General features: G+C 39.6%; 1 protein-coding gene across 1 annotated transcript; it reads right to left on the bottom strand.

Moving 5' to 3' along the window:
- Window positions 1-173: 173 nt before the first annotated feature.
- ARL6IP5 (ADP ribosylation factor like GTPase 6 interacting protein 5) lies at window positions 174-19,826 on the bottom strand. Its single transcript, XM_045832244.1, has 3 exons — window positions 19,427-19,826; window positions 3,810-4,027; window positions 174-1,115 (listed from the first exon to the last, which is right to left on the bottom strand). The coding sequence occupies exons 1-3, from the start codon at window positions 19,600-19,602 to the stop codon at window positions 943-945; spliced, it is 567 nt and encodes a 188-aa protein (XP_045688200.1). The 5' UTR covers window positions 19,603-19,826; the 3' UTR covers window positions 174-942.
- Window positions 19,827-22,987: the final 3,161 nt, after the last annotated feature.

Raw genomic sequence — 22,987 nt, 5'->3', positions numbered from 1 at the left:
AGGTTATGTAAAAAAAACACAATAAAGATTAAACAAAAAAAATAAAGATGCTCCTTCAGATTTCACACACATTTGTTTTCTTCTTTCTAAATGTTCCAGTTAAACACAAAAAATGATACAAACATAGGAGACATTATCTTGGACATCTTTTTGTTATGATAAAAACAAAAATATGCAATATAAACATAACCTGTTTTATTTCTTTTAAAAGAAGAATGTAAAGAATAATACAGGTTACATAGCTGTAATCTCCTTAAGGAAGATGACATTCAGTATGCAACAAGTACCTGCTAGTGAAAATACATTGCTAGCATTTCAAAAATTTACAAAACTTTGACAAAATATTCTGCTAAACAGTTACCTTTATATTTGTAAACAAAATATGGACTGGTTTATCCAGTTTCAACTGCACACCAAACAGGAGACAAAGTGATAGAGATCATCTTTGATTTTAAAAGAATAAAAATGAAACTAATTTATAGCCCACATATAATCCTTGGGAGTATTTTTTGAGGATGCTAGAGGCATTCAACAGGCTAATGCATACCATTGTCTACTTAAACAGTCTTTCCTTTTACTCAATTGCCTCGACATTTTACAATTACCTTTCCCCTCCCCCCGCACAAGATAACAGTATTGTTGTACAATCCATAATTCTTATATTTTCTTTTATTTACCTACAGACATAAGTGTGCTCCATTTCCTACCAGTTTTCATAAACAAGCTGAAAATTCTCATACTAGGAGGGTGGTTTCTTTCAGTTTTTGAGACTTTCTCTCTGTAACATTAAAGAGGTTAACAGTTTGGCCAACACGTGCATGCAGCCATTGATGGTTGGGTGGTATGTCCCTTCCATTTCAAAAATACAAATGGGAGGGGTGTCCAAATGAGGGCAAACTGCAACTCATGTTCTGTTGCAGCCTCTGGCCAGGTCAGCTACATTTACTCCTTCACTTTGCTGATGTACTCGGTGAGTTTGCCGATGCTTTCTTCCTGCTGCTCCAGAGCATCCAGCACAATGCCCATGGGTGTCCTCTTTAGCCCAATCCCTTCCATCTTGTTCTCTAGTTTGTTCTTGAGGTTCCGCAGTCTGAGCGATGCATGGATAAACATCACTGCAGAGAGGAGAGACATGGTTAGACCCCTTCCTCCACAGCCACAGACCACTCTCTACTCTCACTTCTAGTCCTGGTCTCCTTCACTGGAATCCAACCTGGTTCTCTAATCAGTCCAAACCCTCCAATGTCTCCTTGGACTGTATATAAGGCTCTATATAAAGCTCTCTGTCAAGTCATATATGAAGTTTTCTTTTTGTGTGAAGGAAATGATTGTTTTCAAGAGGAAGGACACTGACCTGGAAACCATACTTCCCTCCCTGCATTGGTACCATCACCTTCCCACTGCTACAAATGCCCTGCTGCTCAATACAAGTCCACATGACTCCAAATCTGCACACCAATCAACCTTCCACAAGGTTCCCATAAAAGAACTCAAGCTCAATTCTGGGATTATCTGCATTGTGTTCCCCACAGGAAGCATGTGGTGAAGTCAACCAAAGAGGTAGTTTTCCAAAGATTTATAGATAAAAATTAATAGTTTTATAGATTTAATATACCCTCATGTTCTCCAAATTTGCTTCATCATCCAGAATTATCCAAGTTTGTTTATTAAGAAATGGATTCCCTGGCCCCTTTCCTAGACTAGAATCTTAAAGGAATGGGACTGGGAATCTGTATTTTAAAATAGGTACACCAGGTGATCTACACCAATGATTTTCAAACATCTGTGTACATACAAATCACCTGGGCAGCCTGTTAGATAGACAAATTCCCAATCTCCACTCCCCTCTCTCCCAATTCAGACTGTTAAGACTAAGGTAGGCCCTGGCTGGCATAGCTCAGTGGATTGAGCATGGTCTGCAACCAAAGCATCGCAGGTTCAATTCCCAGTCAGGGCACATGCCTGGGTTGCAGGCTAGGTCCCCAGTGGGGACCATGGGAGAGGCAACCACACATTGATTCTCTCTCTCTCTTTCTCAGTCCCTTCCCTTCTCTATAAATAAATAAATAAAATCTTTTTTAAAAATGCAAAGTTTTTTTTAAAAAGACTAAGGTAGGGCTCCAAAATGTGAAATTTCACATTCACTCTGGATGATTCTGATAAAGGTGACCTTGGACCCTCGTTCTGAGAAACTAATATGCATTCTATCTGGATGCTCCCAACCTAGACTAGCCATTAGAAACATATAAGGCAATTGTTTAAAATTGGAAGTTTTGTGGGCACCACTGTCAACCCACAGAATCAAGGTCTCCAAGAAATATAGTTGGGAAGTTTATATTTTTAAAAAGCATCCTGGTTGGTTCTCACAATCATCAAAGTTTAGGAACTACAGATCTTGTCTAATTTCCTTATTTTATAGATGTATGAACTACAGCCCATACAGTATACCTGGTTCAAACCACATGGCTGGTTTCCAGCAGGCCTAGGAATAGAAATCAACTTCACTATAGTGGCCTATATCAGGCTCTGAGGTGAAAAGGTACCAAAGTTAAATCATTGAAATAATAAGCCTCTAGCACATTAGGAAAACTTGAAGAATAGTTCAAAAAGTCTGAGTTTGCTGATTCAAATATTTTGTCCAATATTGTGTGGAACACATCTATAAATATTCTGGGCTTAACCTAACACAACTCCAAACAAGCAGTTGATTTTACTTAATGAAATAATGCACATGTGAAATGCTATTAAAAATTAAAGGGATAAGCCCTGGCTGGCATAGGTCAGTGGATTGAGCTCGGACTGTGAACCAAAGCATCGCAGGTTTGATTCCCAGTCAGGGCACATGCCTGGGTTACAGGCAATGGTCCCTGGCAATCACACATTGATGTTTCTCTCTCTCTCTCTCTCTCTTTCTCCCTCCCTTCCCTCTCTAAAAATAAATAAATAAAATCTTTAAAAAATATTTTTAAAAATTAAAGGGATATTCCTGTCACTAAATACGCTAGAATTTTAATCAGATTTCTACTGATGAGACTGAATTTTATCTGTTCTCTATTTCAGGCTTTGTGTGTTTGGAATCTCAGTGGGGAAAAAATGCCTGTAAAACTTAGAAAATATCTAGTTCTCTTCACCAGAATTGGAGGACTTAATATCTATATTCTGGGATGATTATTTTTATAGACTTATAAAACTTGACACCAATAATGATCTTCTAAGTAGTAAGTAATTTACTTCCAAATGACATACATTCATTCTTGAGTCAGGGCAGTGTGAATGGCACTTAAAAGATTGAGAACAGTCCTGGCTGGCGTAGCTCAGTGGACTGAGCGCAGGCTGCGACCAAAGCATCGCAGGTTCGATTCCTAGTCAGGGCACATGGCTGGGTTACAGGCCATGACCCCCAGCAACCGCACATTGACGTTTCTCTCTCTCTCTCTTCCTCCCTCCCTTCCCTCTCTAATAAATAAATTAATTAATTAAATATTAAAAAAAAAAACAAAAAAGATTGAGAACAGACTCTAATATCAGACAAATCTGAAGTCCAGCGGAGGCTATGCCACTTTCCAATGTGTGACTTCGGATTTGTGTTTCTTTTGTTTACTATTGCATCCCCAGAAGAGAGTCTGGCACTTAGCAGGTGCCCAATACATATCTGTAGAATTAATGTACTACTAGGCTTTAATCTGCTACTTGAGAAAAGCCTGATAATTTTGCAGACACGCCAACACACATAAGAAACAGGTTATGTAAGTCCCACTGAACAATCTCTCCTACATTTTTGTAAGAAAAGTCAACTCAGATTCACTTACACAACAAAGGAAAAGTGATGCCAAACACAAAGACCATGACCCCCCCGAACATGGATATGAGGAAGTAGCTAGCCACCATGACCACCATGACAAAGGTTGTGGGGTACTGCTTCTTCATCCGGCGGAGGATGTCTTTATTGTGGGCTGCCCACACAAACCCCGTAAACACCAGCACCACCACAATTCCTCCAAGGATCATGTTGAAGGGGCTCAGGAACCTGGAATATGACAAAAAGAAGGGGGCCAGGTCAATAGTAATAGCAGCAAGAATAGGAAGATGAGGAAGGGGAGGAGTAAAAATGAATGTGTAGTATTTACTAAGCATTGTGTCTAAATTGCCTCATATAGCCCTCAGAGCCATTCATTCATTTCTCAAAAGAAGAAACTTAGGTGCAGAGGTAAGAAAATGGTAGGGCCAAGATTCACATGTAGGCAATTTGACTTCCACCAAGCTCAACAGTTCATCTCATTAGAGGCCCACAATTTTAAGACTTAAAATTTAAGAGACCCCATTGTTTGGAGGGGCTATGTTTACCTTTCATTCATCCAGGGCTCTGATACACATTAAATTGTATTTTCTCAGCTTATTTAAATCCTCACAGAAATGGCCATGATAGATGAATGTAGCATACAGATCACACAATGACTTCCATGGATCAGATCAAATACTGTATATTTGAAATGTACAGTGTTTTAAAAAACTTTAACTTGAATCTCAATGTGTTTAAAAAATCCATAAAACTTGGGGTTTTTTTGCTTCTCCTGGAAACAAGAAAATCTAACCACAGTAGGCCCACTTTTCCATGTGTCAACAAAGGCTGGAGCTGCCTTCCCATTCAGATAGAACCGCTAATCTCCATCATGCCTCAGCCCCCACCACCACCATTGCATCTCTGACACAGAGGCCCCAGTGAGCTGCAATCAGTCATTGTTTTTCTAATAAATGGCCTGTATTGCTCTCTTATACAACTGGCCTAGTCATAGAGGCATTTGAGATTATGACTCCTGGCACAGAGAGTCCATTATAATTCCTTAAAAGGGCCCAGAGCATTGTTAGGAAATGGGTTATCAATTGGGATTTCCAAATACAAAGCTTTGAGATCCACTGGTGCATGAGTCAGAGATTATACTACTGTTCACAATGGGGTAACACATTACAAGGAGGAAATTTAGACCACGTATTTTATAAACGAAAATGACTGGGCATTGTAGCCTCCACCTCCACTACTACTCTCAGTGTATACAAAACCCTTAACAAGACAGTTGTGGTCAGGGAGTGCAACAAATTACTAACATTTTACCTTCATGAGAGGCTAATGAGCCTTTTACTTAGGAAGGACAAAGAGGGTCAATGTGTTTTCATCATACTCTGAGTATCATCATCACTGATTTGGAAGTGAGGGACAGGGGAAGACAGGATAATGAAAGGTGAAGCCAAGAGCTTACTACCTCTGAAATGGAACAAAGGAAGAATTCATACTCATGTTGAGATTCATATATAGGATAACTAAGACATTTTTTAAATCCCTTTACATTTAGTTCTGATTCTACCTCTCCAAACATAAAAGCTATTTGAAATAGTTTCTAATAGGAGTGAAAGTACTATATACCTTAATGGGTGAAATCAGGAATACAAACAGTATCAAAAATGCTTTTAAGAAGTTAAAATGAAATTTTACATGAAATTAAATAGTGATAAAAGTATTAGTACATAATTTAAAATTAAAGCCTATAATAATAAATTGCCTATAATAATAAATTGCTTATTTCATTCAAACTCTTGCAAATACATATACCCTTCAAGACAATAAATCCCCTCCCTAGAATAGAGTCTAAGGAAATAAAAATGCAATGATTGAGTTGTAACAGTATTCATGAGTGATACTTATGATTAAAAACTTTTAGAAATAACCTACAGGGCCACGAATTTACTAGATGGTGGGATATACAACAAATTTTTAAGATTCACAGTACAATTAATAATATGGGAGCCATTAATAATGTGTGGGTAAAAGCAACTAGAACACATTCTCTCTGTGAGGTTAGGTAGATTTATCATATGTTACACAGCTCAGAAGTAGAAATTTTCACAATTAGTAAATTATTTGGTAAGCAGAAATAATGTGAACATCTAAAAAAGAAAGTATGAAAATATAAAAGAAGCTGCTCCCTAGCCCCACACCAAGGCATGGCACAGCCAACTACAACAGTCCATCTTTACTTTATCTCTTTAACAGCATTAACACAATTTCTATTCATACAGACAGTGAAACTGCTCCTTCTCCTGCTCAAACCTTGGTTCCCTGCCCCCAAGCTTTCCCAACATCTAGCTCATGTGCTATTCTCCTTGTCTTCCCCAGTTCTTTATTATCTGGGTCTAGTTAGTCTTTCTGTATTTTTTTTCATTTTAAAATTTTATGTGGGTTATACCCTACCCTCCTGACTTAACCCCATAATTGGTGTGAGAAAACACAAAAATTTCCTTATAGGCCTAAGAACTGGACAGGGCGAAAACAAAATCTTCTTCAGCAGGTGGTAGGGAGACTAAATGGAGAGGCCTGGAAACTCTCACAGGTTAATAAATCTCATTACTAACACCAAAAGGAATCTGAAAGAAATTATACCAAAGACTACAGTAGTTATATCGGTAGTAGGATCATGGGTAGTTTATTTCCATTTGCTTACTGCTATTTACATGTTTTTCTCAATATTCATGTGTTAGTTGAAAATGAAAAAAAAATTATATTAAAAAATGAGCAAATGTAAGTGGAAAAAGGTACTGAAAGAAATGAACACTTTTACAGAGCCTTGATGTTTACCTATAACTCACCCAAATATTTCTGAGCTGTAAAGAAAAGCAAAAACTAACATTAACACAAAGAACTAGAGTGCAGGATTCAAGTTTCAGGAAACTCTTTTGCATAATATGTAAATAGAGAGGATTGGTTGGCAGCAAAGTGCCAAATGTCCTCTACTCAGTTCCTTCTAGAATACCTATTAAAATTATGTGAGCATGGAATAAAATGCATGGAATAAAAAGCTTGCATGCCAAGCTTTTCCTATGTTCCTCTAGACAAGTAAAGTAGATATCTGGTTGAGTGTCTAAATTAAGCCAGTGACAAACAATGAAAAACCCAGGCCTGACCCAAGCAGTTCCAGATTTGTTTTTCACCTGTTCCTGTTGCTCATGGTCAAAGGAAGAAAACAGAACAGAGATGGAACTGGTATGAGTTTACAATACACCCAGCCATAATCTACAGAGAGTAATCAAGTTTCTAAGCTTGAAAAAATGAACAAAGTTAACTCAGAGCAGAAATGATTTTCTTCCATATTTTGCTTAAGGGCAATTCTATTCCAAGAAATGGTAAGATGCACACCACTCCCATGCCCTGGCACCTACTTGCACTTGGAGCAAATTAACACAGCAGCAGCAAAAGGGAGAGATAGAGGGGGAAAGGGAAAACAGCACAGAGGGAAAGAGAGGAACATGATATTCTGTCCTTGGTGGAAATAGGACCTAGTTTCATAAATAAAAAATGAAACAAAAACAGACTCATAGAAACAGAGACCAAAGGGATGATTACCAGAGGGAGAGGGTAGGGTAGATGAAAAAGGCAAGGGAAATATAGTCAATAATATTGTAATAAGCTTACATGGTGACAGATGATTACTAGGATTAGTGGAGTGATCACACTGTAAGGTATAAAAATGTTGAATCACTATATTGCACACTTGAAATTAATATAAGCAATATAATACTGTATGCTAACTACTTAAATAAAAATAAATTTAAAATAACATGTTTTTTCTATTGTGCGATAAAATAAAAATATATACCTACATACATATATATCCCATTTCACCAATTCCAATAGTAAATAAATAAATGTAATAGTTAAAAATTCTATTGGAATCATTGATGGCTGTAAAAAGGTTTAGAATCCTACCACAAAGCATGAAGCAGAGTCTTCAAAGATGAATCAGTTCAGCCCCATTATACATGAATAAGCTGAGGCCTGGGGAAGTTAAGAAATGTATTCAAAGGGATCCAGGGGAGAAAAAAATGTGCCAGCTGATGTAATTGGGACACCAACTGACAATATAAGCCATTCTGTGTTGTTAACTAGGCTCAGGAATTTCTCCCCTACCCCCTACCATTTTAAGAAACCCCATTCTTCTAGTTGGGATACATAACTAAGGGTCATTCTGAGAAATTCCTTAGCATTCTTGTTTCTCTCTGAAGAAAGGTGGCTATTACCAGGTGCAGACACATGTCTTAAACATGTAGCATGATTCAGCTAACTATAGCTACAGAGCTAGCATAAGCCACTTAAGGGAAAAAATCCTGACCAATCAGAATTTGAGAACTGTGGGGACCTTGAAAACCTACCTCATTCTACATAAAAGCAAGCTAAGGAATAGACAAATTAGTAAGTTTGTCCCAAGGCCACCAGTTGTAGAGTTGGCAATAAAACCAAAACAGAGATACTCAGATCGATTTAAGGGCATATTTGGTAGCTTCTTTCAGGCTGCAATGTCAAGAACCAAAGAAGCAGCGTGATATTTCCTGAGCAGCAGAAGCAGCTTTTACACTGAATTCTGAATTCTAATTCTCTAACACATAAAGCTATTTTTGCAGTTTGGTTTCTGAGGAAGCCTGATTCACCAAGAAAGGAGGAAACAATTTATTCACAGTGAACTTCTCTAAATTGCTAATGTTTTTTCACAGTTCTTCAACAGCCAGAGGGATCCTAGCAAATAGGAACCCACCCATCTGTTTCTTTGCTTCTCATTGCTCTCAAAATAAAAACAGAACTCCTCACACATGTACCAGGTCCTGCAGGGTCCAGCCCCTGATGCCTCCATAGCTACACCCAGTTGTGTGGTTTATACCCACACAGGAGGCCTTGGCTGGGGGAGAAAAAGGGGCCTGAAATCCAGGCCACACTCTGCATCTGCCTGCAGTAGTTAGAGTGCTCTTCACAACTGGTGTGAGTGAGCCCTCAGAATCAGCAGCTGCTCTGGATGCCAGCTTTCTCAGACCGCCTTCTCAGGTTCCTATACTCCATCTGCTGGAGTTTTTAACCATCTGCAGAACTCACCCTGCCTCTAGCCCTCCCAGGCCCATGCAAAAACTGTTCTCTACTTGGTCCTTCCTACCTCCCTCACATCTCAATGTCTTCGGCTTTTTCTCTCAGTCCCTCTGACCTGACTTGGTCAGAGCACCATCTGACCTTCTTCACAGCACTAACACCTAGGCAGTTTTACATTTATTTGAATTAGCACTGGATGAATGTCCTTGTCTCCCACTACAGATTAAGCAACTTGAGGACAGGGACCATGACATTTTCTCCCCAGCACCTAGCACAGAACAAGTATTCAATAAATATTTATTGAAAGAAAGAAAAACGCTAAGAATCTAGCATATTTTCATGTTATTTCAATGAACCCAGCAACGTTCCATGGCCACAAATTAAGTGATGTGAGACTTATCTTGGAGAAATCACTATTATTCTCATTGGACGCTAAATATTATAGAAGAATTAGTTCCTGTCTTTGTGTCTTCACAGAGCTGAGATGAAAGAAACAAATAAAAAAGCAAAAGTAAGATAAATCATCTAAACTCATATGCAAACATAAGTGATAATTATTCTGGTATAATCAGTGAGATTTGTTAGTTTTTCGCTAGTGCAGGCTAGGGGCCAAGAAGTGATCCATGTTCCACAAACCTGTCTATACAAGCCCCTCCTGCTCTTTGTACCTCAGATAACCCCAACAGTATTCTGTGTTTATGTTGGTTTCTTAACACGGTCTTCTACCCTGACAAGGGTAGAAGGGTATCCCTACTGTAAAGTATAAATGTTAAATGTACAAACCAGTTTCGAGTAAATATGGGCAGTGTCTCCTGGGCCTAATGACCAGAAGCAGTTAAGATGGGACAGAAGCCTGTCTGTTGCCACAGAAAGGTCACAGTAACCTAACCTTGAGATTTCCCACTCAACAAATTAGGAACTCCATTGATATTTACTGCACACTCATTGTGTGGTGAAATTTATTGTGCCCTCAGTAATTGGTACAAATTAAACACTCATATCCAAGTGATCCACTATCCTGGCAGCCACTGGCATGTTAAAAGTATTCAGGGACTTTCAGCCAAAATGGAGGTGTAGGTAGATATGCTTTGCTTCCTCGCACAACCAAAAGAAGGATAACAACCAATTTAAAAACAAAAACAACCAGAACTTCCAGAAAAACAAACTGTGTGGAAGTCCAACAAGCAAGGAGTTAAAGAAGAAACATTCATCCAAACCGGTGGGGGAGTAGACAGGACACTCTGTAAGGTGGTGGCTGGCAGAGCAGGTGGTCCCACATTCTAGTGGGGATAAGCTAGGAGGTACAACTGGGAAAAAGGGCAGACCGTGTAACCCAGGGTTCCAGTGTGGGGAAATAAAGCCTTAAAACCTCTGGCTGTAAAAACCTGTGGGAGTTGTGGCAGTGGAAGAAACTCCCAGCCTCACAGAAGAATTCATTGGAGAGGCCCAGAGTCCTAGAACATACACAAAACCAACCACATGGGAATCAGCACCAGAAGGGCATAATTTGCTTGTGGGTAGCAGGGGAAACGACTGAAAGCAGGGCGAGAGCCAAACACGCAGCAGTTTCCTCTCTGACCCCTCCCCCACATATAGTGCCTTGATGCAGCAATGTGGGTTGCCCCACCCTGGAGAATACCTAAGGCTCCACCCCTTCCAATGCAACAAGAATGCCAAGACAAAGAAATATGGCCCAAATGAAAGAACAGATCAAAACCCCAGAAAAAATACAACTAAGCAATGGAGAAATAGCCAACCTGGCAGATACAAAATTCAGAACACTGGTAATCAGGGTGCTTATAGAAATGACTGAATATGGATGATAAATAGAGGAAGAAGTAAAGGCTATGCAAAGTGAAATAAAGGAAAATGTACAAGGAACCAATAGTAACAGAAAGGAAACAGGGACTCAGATCAACAATTTGGACCAGAAGGAAAAACTAAATATTCAACTGGAACAGAATGAAAAAACAAGAATTCCAAAAAATGAGGAGAGGCTTAGGAACCTCATGGACAATTCCAACATGGGAATTTTAGGGGTGCCAGAAGAAGAAGAGCAAGAAATGGAAAACTTACCTGAAAAAATAATAAAAGAAAACTTCCCAATCTGGTGAAGGAAATAGACTTCCAGGAAATCCAGGAAGCTCAGAGATTCCCAAAGAAATTGGACCCAAGGAGGAACACACCAAGGCACATCAAAATTAAATTACCCAAGGTTAAAGATAAAGAGAAAATCCTAAAAGAAGCCAGGGGAAAGGATAGAGTTACCTACAAAGGAGTTCCCACAAGACTATCAGCTGGTTTCTTAAAAGAAACCTTACAGGCAAGAAGGGGCTGGAAAGAAGTATTTGAAGTCATGAATGGCAAGAACCTAATTCCAAGATTACTCTATCCAGAAAAGCTATCACTTAAAATGGAAGGGCAGATAAAGTACTTCCCAGATAAGGTTAAGTTAAAGGAGTCCATCATCACCAAGTCCTTATTATATGAAATGTTAAAGGGACTTATTTAAGAAAAAAAAAGATAAAAAATATGAACAGTAAAATGGCAACAAACTCATAACTATCAACAGCTGAACCTAAAAAACAGAAACAAAACAAACTAAGCAAACAACTAGAACAGAACAGGTTCACAGAAATGGAGATCACATGGAGGGTTATCAGCGGAGAGGGGGAGGGAGGATAATGGAGAAAAAGTTACAGGGAATAAGAAGCATAAATGGTAGGTAGAAAATAGACAGGGGGAGGTTAAGAATAGAATAGGAAATGGATAAGCCAAAGAACTTATATGTATGACCCATGGACAGGAACTAAGGTGGGGGAATGATGGTGGGAGGGGGGTGTACAGGGCAGAGGGAGATAAAGGGGAGAAAACTAATGGGACAATTGTAATAACATAATCAATAAAATATACTTTAAAAAGTATTCATATTAAGACACCTTTGAACTTCCATGTTTTGTTTTGTTTTGTTTTTGCATTTATCAGTTAATTGCTTGTTTTATTCTTAACAAACAACAGGTTGGATCTGGGCTGGAAGTCATGTATCTGACACTCCCCACAGGAATGTAGCTTCAAATAGAAGTCAGTTACAAGACTCTGACTGGAAGGCAACAAATGCCTTTAAACTTTTTATTATGGAAGATTTCTAACGTACACAAAGGTAGAGAGAATGGTAAAACGACACTCATGTATTTGCCTTCAACAATTAAGAACTTGTGTTTACCCTCACAACAAATAACGTTTTAGAGCTGCAGTGAAAAGATACTCATTTACAAACTATTTATTCTCAATACTTTTAATAGAATAAATTAAATGGTTGTCACATGGCAAGTTCTTACAGAGCCATGGAGAGAAGACGGGTTGGCCAAATGCAAAGAAACTAGCAACACATAAATTCCCTTTGTACAAGTAATTTCTTATCTGCAGTCCAGTAACAACCAATTTCTGCTTTCCCTTTTATTCCTCTGAGACACAGGGAAGCTGCACTGAGGATATGAAGCTACAAAGCTGATTAGTGGTAGGATTAGAAGAACCAGAGCCCCAGTTTTCCACTTCAGATGGGCTTTCTGCCTTCCCTTTGTGTCCATACACATGCTCCAGAGCCAGGAAGGCTGGGAAGTCTTAAATATTTATGGTAAATACCTACAGAATGGAAAGCAGCCTTCAGGTCTTAAGATCACGGGCATGGAAGTGTTCCCCAAAACAAACCACGCTCGTTGCAAGAAACAGGAGGCGATGTTAGGAGTAAATATTCTGAAGCTGAGTAATAAAGGGTAGAATTCATTTGTCCAGAAGGAAAATGATCAATTTCCAATAATGCTGCTCAATTGGGTGTTAAATAGATAGGTCAAGTTCATCTATAAGATCTGGATTTCCTGTACAGAGCTATCTGCCTCTACTAAATTCATTAAGAGCTTTTGCACTCTAAGAAAGGGACCAGAAATCCAAAACATGCTCATTCATTTTGCACACTTACCCAGAACCACTGTAAGAAAAGGGGTTAGAAACTACCAACCCCAGCTGACAGTGGCAGGGAAAATTTTTTTTTAAAAGTATGTGGGGCCCTGACTGATATGGCTCAATGGGTTGGGTGTCATCCTGCAAACTGAATGGCTATCAGTTCAATTCCTGGTCTGGGCACATGCCTGAGTTGTGGCCCAGGTCACTGATTGTGTGTGAGAGAGGCAACTGATCAATGTTTCTCTTCCTCTTTCTTCCTCCCTTCCCCTCTCTCTAACAATAAATAAATAAAACCTTTTTTTTAAAAAGTGTGTGGGGAGAAGCCAAGAAGAACAAGGTTACCTAAATAGTGTCAGAAGATGATTTAACAAAAGACAATCCTTATTAGATGATAAAATTTGCAAATTATCTGAGATTAAAATTGTGTTTCTTCTGGTATCAAGAGAAACATGTAGTCTACCAGGGGAAGACATATGCCAGTATACCACGGGCTCTGCCTCATAAATGAATGAAGGGGTTTGGAAGGGCAGAAAGAAATGAATTCTGGGAGGATTCGGGAAAGCTGGGTGGACTTCAATTCCTGCCAGTATCCTTAGGGCTTTCACAATGTCTGGTACAAGGTAGGTACTCAGTAAATATTGCTTGAACTGAGTAGAAGAGTGAGGATGAGTAAAATTTAATAACCATTTACCCTATCCACATACTAAATGTCCCTCCCATTCTCAACATGTGAGAGTACTGGAATTTAGAATCATAGTGTAGACGAGAGATCAAGTTAGTCAGGCTAAAGGTGGTGTATGTTTACATAAATTTGTTTTTCTGTATTCTTGCTATGCTTGTACTTGTATAAAGGTTATTCTGACACATCCAGCTACCACTATAGACTCTAAATGAATTGAAGGCAGGAATCATAGCTATTGCATTCTCCATGGTATGTCCTGGCACATTATCAGGGAGGTTAGTAAGTGCTTCATATACTTTGTGGAGTGAAAGAATGAAGCAACACAAATGAGAATGCTATCACAGAATTGGTGATGAAGCTGATTAGTCTCAAAAACGTTTCCACTAGGTTTTAGCACGAACAAGCTACAATTAATTTCACATGCTAATGTTTTAATACAGAGTAACTCAGGGCTCTGTTTTCTTCCTTTACCAACTGGAAGCTTGTTTTTATTTTTTATTTTTAATCCTCATCTGAGGATATAGTTATTGATTTTAGAGAGAGGGGAAGAGATGGGGAGGGGGAGAGAGAGAGAGAAAGAAATATCGAGTGAGAGAGAAACATTAATTGGCTGCCACCTGGCCTGACTGGGAATCAAATCCGCAAACTTTTGGTCAATAGGACAACACTCCAACCAACTGAACCACTCATCCAGGGACCAAACCATTTCTTCAATACCAGATGCTGGTAGCCATAGTCCTAGAGCATTCTATGCGACCACACTCATTTTTTAAAATACTATGGCAATGCTCTTTTCAAAGAGAGTTACCAGCCTTCTAGAAAATCCTTCGCATCTCGAGCAACTGAAAGCATAAAGGAGTAACTTTAGTTTCCACTCTCTCGTTACAGGCCATAAGGTGATACTTTCTATGAAAATAATGGGCTTTTTCATTTAGTAGCTACAATGTGCTTTCTTGAAGGGAAGGCATGCATGTACACAACTGAGCATAAGTGCCTTTCTAACTGGAGATGCAGTGGAGGGGCTTATGTGTTTGAAGATTTTGTGTGTGGTTTGGTGCTTCTGATGTCACACCAGAAAATATGGTTCTTCTAGCAGAGAGGGATTTGTGAGAATGAGAGTTGCAAATAACACAGATATTGTAAGAATAACTATTCAGGAAAAATTGGTTAATTAGGAGCTTTAGAATATTTGCAATATGATTAGATGGGAAAAGTATTTTATTTTATATTCATAAAAGAAGCTGCTATTAGCAACTTTGGTTCCAATTAGCTGCATGATCTTAAGCATTTATATTTGTGAAAGTTGGGGAGTTGAATGGGATCAGTTCCTCACAACTTCAACTTGGTGGTATACGAGGGTGATCAAAAAAACCCTGGAATTTATTTTTTAAAAATCATGTATTTATTCTTACATGTTTAAACTTCAATCACCTTAAAAGAACTATCCACTTGATGCCACATACCTCTGAAGACATTTTTTCCCACTACTCAAAACAGTTTTTTAACTCATTGATTTTGATGCCTTTTAGTGCTTCTGCTGTTTTTTGTTTCACCTCTTCCACATCTATTTCACCCAGGGAAACAAACAAAAAAAGGGTGGCTTGGGGCAAAATTGGGAGAATAGGGTGGGGCACAGGGGTCATTCATTTCTGATCAAAAACTGCTGAATACTTAGCATGGTGTGGACAGGTGTGCTAGTAAATCACCCATCATGAAACGGGCAAACACGTTGAGTCTCCAAAAAAAATTCACTGAAGCTGAACACAGCCTCTCATAATGTCAACTGGTACACTGATATGGATGGGTTCCTAGAACACTCCCCTAGCAGAGGAAACCTGTACTACAAGGGGCCTGCCCTCTAGAAGATAATCTCTTTTTTTAGGGGGAGGTCTCCCCTCATATATCAGAATAACTTGGGGAGTTTAGATAAAACTACAGGTGCCTGGGCCCAGGCAAGAACTATATATTTAGAATCTCTGAAGGTGACACTTGGGCAATATGTATGTTTATTTAAATTTTCTGTTTCTTCTGAACCACAGCAGACTTATACCTCTTAAACTGTCATTGCCTATAGGTCATCTGAGAGTCTTGTTAGAATGGAGATTCTGACCCAATATGTCTGGGGCCTGAAAGTCTCCCTTTCTAACAAGTTCCCAGAGTGAAAGATGCTATTCCATAATATAGATTTCTCCAACTCCCAGGTTTTAGCACTCTGTTAAGCACACAGAAATTCCTGTCCACAACTAGAATATATCACATGCTTAGTACTTCAATTGCAAGTGCTATTAGATGTTGCCTTTGTTCTTCACTTTAAAAATATAACCAGAGCCCTGGTTGGTGTGGCTCAGTGGATTGAGCATCAGCTTGCGACCGAAAGGTCGCTCATTCGATTCCCAGTCAGGGCACATGCCTGAGTTGTGGGCCAGGTTCCCAGTTGGGGGCATGAGAGACGCAATCATTTGGTGTTTCCCTCCCTCCCTTCCCCTTTCTAAAAATAAAATAAATAAAATCTTTAAAAAAATAAAAAAGATATATATAATTGGAGACAGTGAAATAAAGAAACTGACAGTAACCAGAGGGGCAGGGAGAGAAGGATGATGGGGGGAAATAGGGAAGGGTCCTCAAGGAACATATGTAAAGGACACATGGACAAAGCCAAAGTGGGTAGGATCAAGGGTGGGGGGTGGGAGGTGGGGATGGGTGGGGATGGGGTGAGGGGAAAATGGAGACAACTGTAATTGAACAATAAAAAAAATACAGGCACACACTTGTATTGCTGTATATGAGGTAAAAAGAGTATCTGGTGCCAACATGTATTATGACAAGGATGGAGAAGGTAACTCCTTTCCTCTTCAATCTCAGACAGCTTTCCCTTCTGGATTTAAAGGAAGCAAAGCCATTTTCAGCAAAACATACATTCTCCAGCTTGTGAATCATGTTATTTCTTTTAAGTCATTCAGTCTACTCTGAAGTAACACCTGCATCTCAAAAGGATACTCAAGTCTTCAAGGGAAGCAAAGTTTTATGTGAAACACAGTTGCAATTATGACAAAACCTCCAATGTTTATTCATCATTTAAAACTTCTGCCTAAGATAACATACAAGTTGTGAGAATTTTAAATATGCCTGTAGGATTTACTATAATAACTCCTAACATTTCAGTGTTGTCATTTGCAAGACCTTGGTTAGCTTTATATTAAGTCATTTAATTCCTATTCTACAGCAGTAGAACTCAAAGAGCAAATGTGTTTTGGAGTTAAAGGATATCCTCTTAATTTTCCCTCTCCCTCCCTGCAGGTCCTCTCTATCCTCATTTAAGTGGGTTTTCAACACAGGAGCAGTCAGAGCTGAGACTTAGAACCCTCTAACAATGGCCTGTAGGTCCCTTCTCACCAGCAGGGGACAGAAGAACACCCTTGAAGAACACTCTTCAACACAGTTCTTTCCCCAGTAAAGAGTCTGACCACATTTTCACACAACTCTACAAGATTTCAAGAGAACTATCAATGCCAGTAGAGAGGATCTGAATCCACAGCCTCCAGTGCTGCTCTGAGCCCACTCATCTACTGACTTTATCAAGAGAGTTCTCTGTAGAATGAGAAATGATCCAGAATCAAGTAAACTCCCTGATCCTGAAGACACTTGGTTTCTTCCAGCTTTAACAGACTATAATTCCACACTTCATGACTCATAGGAAGGTGCCATAGTAGTTAAGAGCACAACCCTGGGTCTGTGATTTTGAGCAAGTCATTTAGCCTCTCTGAGCCTCAGGTTTAATAATAGGCTAGTAATAGTATCTCATCTAATTGGGTTGTGTGAGGAAACGCAAGTAAATCACTTTGTTATTGTTAGATTATAAAGAAAGAAAAGGGAAATTTGTGGGAAAAACTATAGACTAAGTGTGTTTGTAGACACAGAGAAAACAGTTGAAGGTCATACATTAAGTTTTTACTGAGCTACAAAAGAAATCTCATATTTTGTACAGTTTTCAAAACAACTTACTACTGGCCTGTAGTTTTCCCAGTTTTTTTTTAAATAATAATAATAAAATAAACATGGCTATGTTTTACTTTTACCTTCAAAAATTTCAATGCCAACCAAAATCTCCAATTTGAAAAGGGGAATGAGAAGGGCAAACACTCCAAACTGCCTGAGTTAGTGGCCTAAGACATTACGAGGGAGCTAAATTTAGATAAGGAAGGGCCCTGGCCTTCCCAGGTAAAAAATAGATTCCAGCAAGGTTACCAGAGCTGTGTCTGGTCTGGGCAGTACACCTCTTTGAAAAACAGTGTTTTTTGTTTATTTGTATGTTTGTTTTGTTTTGTTTTTGGTACATTTGCTTGGTCTGTGTCAGATTTTGCCTCATATCTAAGTTTTTGAGGTTACTTAAAAACAAAAAAAAACCCCAAACCCATAACTCGATCACCAGATAAGATTCCTTGTTTACTTCCTTACAAAAAATGAAAAGATAAAAAGAAAGCAAAATAACAGATGCAATCCTATTTACTATTTGTTTTTATTTTATTTTCTTTTAATTTTTTTTTAGTGAACTAGGAAATAAGACTCAAGCATAAAGACAGGGAAAGGTTCAGAAGGCAGCTGTTTCAGGCCTGTTTTACCCCAACTAATTTTAACTCAGGTTGCCACTTTGGCTCAGAGTCCTGCCCTCCACACACTGAGCCATTCTCAGACTGCAGGTTCTTAAGCAACACATAATGAGGATCCGGGTAATTAATTGCCCACCAAACCCCACAGATGAGCATCCACTTCTCCATCGGAGTGGCTACTCTGAACCACACCCAAGAAATTGTGACCTCTCTCTTCTCTGTGCGTTGTGTTTGGTCCTACAGCTTCTCAACAACTAATGGTGCCCTTGGGCCAGAATTCATCTCTGCCTGATCTCACTGTGCTCCCGTGGTTGGCACAGAAAAATGACTCAATAAATAAGTCAAAAAACAGCAAACCAATTTAAGAAACCACCCCATTAGCCCTTTCTCACACCCTCCTAGTTTGGATTTCTCCTGTCTCCCAGGCCAGCTTGCTCTTCCCTCTGTTTACTCTGAAATGGAAATATCAGACATTTCTTTAATGGCAAGTGAGTTCCTTATAACGTCTGAGGGTGGCTTTTTCTTTAGAGAAGTGTGAATCCTAGCAGAGTGGGTGTGTGTGCATGTGTGAAACTGTATATAACACAGGGCACTTTTTTATTTTAAGATCCAGTTTGAAAAGGCTTCCTATACACAGAACGCAGCCTAGGAAGTGAAGATACAGAAAGTGGCTACGCCTGTCAACTCCTAGGAGGAAAAAAAAATAAGGACCCCACTCCTACAGGCAGGGCAGCCTTCACCCCACACTGGGTGATGTCCCCCACACTGAGTGATGTATCCCAGGGAACGGCCCCCTCTTGCCTCTAAGTTCAGCTTCGTTGTGCAGAGCGGCAGGCACAGCACAGACACTGACAGAGCCCGTGGCCTCCTGAATGTCCTTCCTATATTGCCGAACCTGAGCCGACACCGTCGGGATCCAGTCCCAAGACAGAGTTACACCACTTTCCTCTCCTTATTTTTACAACACCGGGCCACTACCGACATTCCCCTCTCAAGACTCTAATCGAAGCAAGGCTGAAAAAAGTCATTGTTTTTGCCCGGGACTGGCAGTATTTCCTTACTCTCAGGGCGCCCGCATGTGTCAACCCGAGGAACGGAAAGGAAAATGGGGCCCCAGGTTGCTGCGGCCTCGCCCTGAGCACAGGCTACTAAGGCTGGGTCGCCTGCAGTTGCCCCGGCCCGCGCCGCGCGCGCAGAGCGTTTCCGCCCGCGGGAGTCTGGCCTTCAAGCCCCTCCGAATAAACCCCATCAGTGCCCCGAAAGGGCCCCACTTACCCTACAACTGAAATCATCATGGCAGCCACCACCAGGTAGTTGGTCTGATAGTAGAGCAGGTTGCTCACCACGCGGTTGTTCCATTTGGAAATGTCCCTGAAGTCTGGCCGGGCAAAGCGGTCAGAGCCCGGAAAGAAATCATCCCAGGCCCGGAGCGGGGCGATGTTCACGTCCATGTCTGGTCTCCTCGCCGCGGTATCTTCGCCTCTGGAATCTGGCAGCGGCGGTGGCTGCAACCTAACCAGCTGAATAGTTAGCAGCCACAGCGGCTCCGGCTCGACCGGCTCTGTGGTTGGCGGCAGCGGAGTAGCGGAAATTGGAAGCGGGAGGCGCTTTTTTCTCTTTTTAACTTCCTTATTGGCTCTAAGAGGTTGGCTATAGCAAAACTGGGGTCCCGCGACAGAGTAAGGGGCTGAGTGCAAAAGAGAGACGAAATGACAGAAAGGAACCAGCGGAAATCCGCCTGGTGAGAGATGGCAATGCCTTCCCTGGAAGTCCAAACACAGCCTCCTTTAAAACACTCCTTTTGAATATTTAACCCTAGGAATGTGTTCTGGACTTTGGGGAAAATTTTAGCATTGGTTCAGATGCCAACCTAGGTAAAATGGAATGGAAGCTGTAGTGTTACTGAGGGATGAGCTGTTTTGGGAAAGTAAGCCGTTACTAACCTCTGCACATCTGAATGTAATCCTCGTGTTTTCTCTGTTTCACCATGAGTCACTATGAGTGAAATCAGACTGACAAAATCGGAATGAAGAACGTGTAGAACGGAAGACTGGTTGTTTATTCACTTTTCTTCTTTGTTTTCCATGTCCATTCTGTCTAGGCAAAATTATTCAACGACTGTGCATTCTGATAAAGTGGGCACAACATGCCCAGATCTGGTCACTTCAGCTGATCTGGGCATGCTGTTTACATTTGAAAGCAAACAATGGTCTGCAGTGAACTTACTGTTCTGCACCCAGTATCTTCTGTGCAGAAACATGGGTTCCACTCACAAAGATCTTTCTTAGTTTTATCTTAATATTTGGGGACAAATTTCACTAAGGAAGCACAGTAATTTAATAGATAATATGATAGTTTTATATCTCAGCCCAAACAATTTAGTTGTAAATTTCCTGCTAAGGCTTCTAAAGGGTCTTCCTTTTTCCAGTTAAGGGGCTGGTTGGTATCGTCACCCTCCTTTTATGTCAAGTACAAGAGAAAAAAATATTTTCGTTAACTTCATAGTGTGGTAGGCAAAATTCTATAATGCTAATGTGTAAGATAACAGTCTTTAAACATTCAATGGTGCTGTTTTTAAAAACTGAATTCACTCTCCTCAGGCCACCAATTTTCAAAAAAAATTGGAAAGTAATAAAATATATCTACTGCAAAATCTAGAAGACATAGTTTGGTATTCCTCGGTGATTTAGAAGCTATTTCAGGAACCCACAATGACACTAAGTAAATACTCCTGTCATTGGTGTTGAATAAAGTTTAAAAGGTGAAAATATTTCTGAGCTGTCACATTTTCTCGATTCTGGAAAAATGGAAAGATTTAAAGTCAGAGAAATTAAATTAGAGTCCCAGCTCCTCCATTTCTTGCTAGTGACTCTGACAAATTACTTAACCTACTCCAATCTCAGTTTCTTCATGTCTAAACTGAGTATAATAAAAACATCTGCTATGTATTAATAGTTGAAGATAAACAAGAGTGAATGAGGTGTGCTTATTGTATAGCAACTCCTTGCAGTTAGATATTACTGTTATTGCTATTAATAATAGCACAGCCCATGATTCATTTGGTATCATGGTATTAATAGTGCTGTAACTTGATTTGTTTTCTATGCTTTCATAATAAATATCCACTGACTTTTCTCTATCTCATTGCAATTTTATTGTTTTAGTTGTATCTGGGTAGACTTGATAGGGGAAAAAAGGTTGAAAATTTTCAGTGTGATGTCAAAAGATATTTTGAGTCCTTTCAAGGCCTAATGAGAGCATTGTGAGAGATTTTAAAAAAAAAGTTGAGAAGAATGCAATCTTGCTCTGTCTTCAAGGATCTTGTAACAGTGGAAATAGTAACTTTACCAAACAGTGAGAAGGGTGCTATCTAGAGATGTGCCATGTTACAGGAAGTCAGAGGGTGTGGCAGAGTTCACTTGGGTTTATGAGCCCCAGTAAGACCCACACTTATTGGAGAGATCAGTGAGTATCAGGAGGTGTGATCGAGAATGTTTACCTTTTAATTGCTCAGTACCACATGACCATAGACCATCAAGTGTGTGTTAGTAATAATATGATTTGCTCATTGATCATGTCATTGATATCCATTAAATATTTTTTCAGTGTAATTTTACTTATTTGTTCAAACCTCTAGAGAGGTTTAAAATAACAAAAGAAATTTTTAAAAGCCAGGTATAGTAATATAGAGCATGATCTGTTTCTCCCTCTCAAAATGTTAAATATGCTTCTCACTCTGATTGGATCATGGGACTTTTTGTTTTTTCACTACACATTTCTACTTTTGTCATGTGGAGGAAGAGAAAAAAATTCCTCCTTCTTCCCATTCTCTTAGTTCTTCTGGCTGGTCTAATAATCAAATTGACATGAGACAGATTAACAGAAGAAAATAACCAAATTTAATTACATATGTATGTTCAGGGGTTTCACAAGAATGCTGGCTCAACTGAAGCTTTGCCTTGTTGAGCTAAGGCTAAGAGGGCAGGGAGTAGTGGTTTGGGACTTCAAAGAGAAGAACAGCAGTTCATGTGGAATGGAAAAGCAAATGTTTCCAAAACAAATGTTTGCTGGTCCATCTTTAACAATGGGACACAGAAAAGTCTTAGATCAAATAGACTTTGCTGGTTCCTCCCTATCACACTACAGTGGTTCAGATTAAACTGCAGTTATCTATAATGATATGTCTCTTCCTGGAGCAGGTCCTTTATCTAAATTCTTTAGAGGGAAGATTAAAGGATTTTCCTGAGTCTTTCATTTCTTAAATATAACTAACTTAAAAGAAGGGGAAGGGAAAGGGTTTACAGGTATAAAGGACCCAAGGAAAAAGATAATGGGGGTGAAGGGAGGGAGGAGGATTGAATATAGAAGGGGAGGAGGGTAGGGCAGGGGAGAGTAATGGGGGAAAGAAATGGGGACAACTGTAATTGAACAACAATAAAAAAATGTTTAAATAAAGTGGTTAAAATGGCAAAAAAAAAAAAGAACAAAAACCCCTAGCTTAAAATAATCAATATCCACCCCCTCCCACAAAACATATTTTGGGATGGGAAATTCTGCTTCTCTTCAGTCATAAAATTATTTTAAATAAAAATGAACACATGGAATCCTTACTTTATTTCAGGCACTGTTTGAAATGCTATTAGTAGAACCTGTTTGACATTATTCATTTAGTGGGGGTCAGATTCACTGTAGGAGCCTTCCTGGTGTCCTTATACACAGACATGTGCTTCTAGGCACCACTCTGAATATTTGTTGTGGGAGAAACTCGGTTCTTCTCACTGACACAGGAAAGAATTACAGATCAACAAGTCTACTAGTATGCAATCAAAGTTTATG

Source organism: Phyllostomus hastatus, unplaced genomic scaffold, assembly GCF_019186645.2.
Source record: "Phyllostomus hastatus isolate PE091 unplaced genomic scaffold, TTU_PhHast_1.1 phas_contig_16, whole genome shotgun sequence".
Taxonomy (NCBI): domain Eukaryota; kingdom Metazoa; phylum Chordata; class Mammalia; order Chiroptera; family Phyllostomidae; genus Phyllostomus; species Phyllostomus hastatus.
This window is presented reverse-complemented; position numbering and strand designations above follow the sequence as displayed.

What these genes read in the sequence shown, in the direction of transcription:
- ARL6IP5 (XM_045832244.1), bottom strand. Translation starts at nt 19,602, where the DNA reads ATGGACGTGAACATCGCCCCGCTCCGGGCCTGGGATGATTTCTTTCCG. An exon ending in ATGATGATTTCAGTTGTAGG is followed by an intron (nt 4,028 to 19,426) that starts GTAAGTGGGGCC and finishes GTCATATTCCAG; the next exon opens with GTTCCTGAGCCCCTTCAACA. An exon ending in CATCACTTTTCCTTTGTTGT is followed by an intron (nt 1,116 to 3,809) that starts GTAAGTGAATCT and finishes TCCTCTCTGCAG; the next exon opens with TGATGTTTATCCATGCATCG.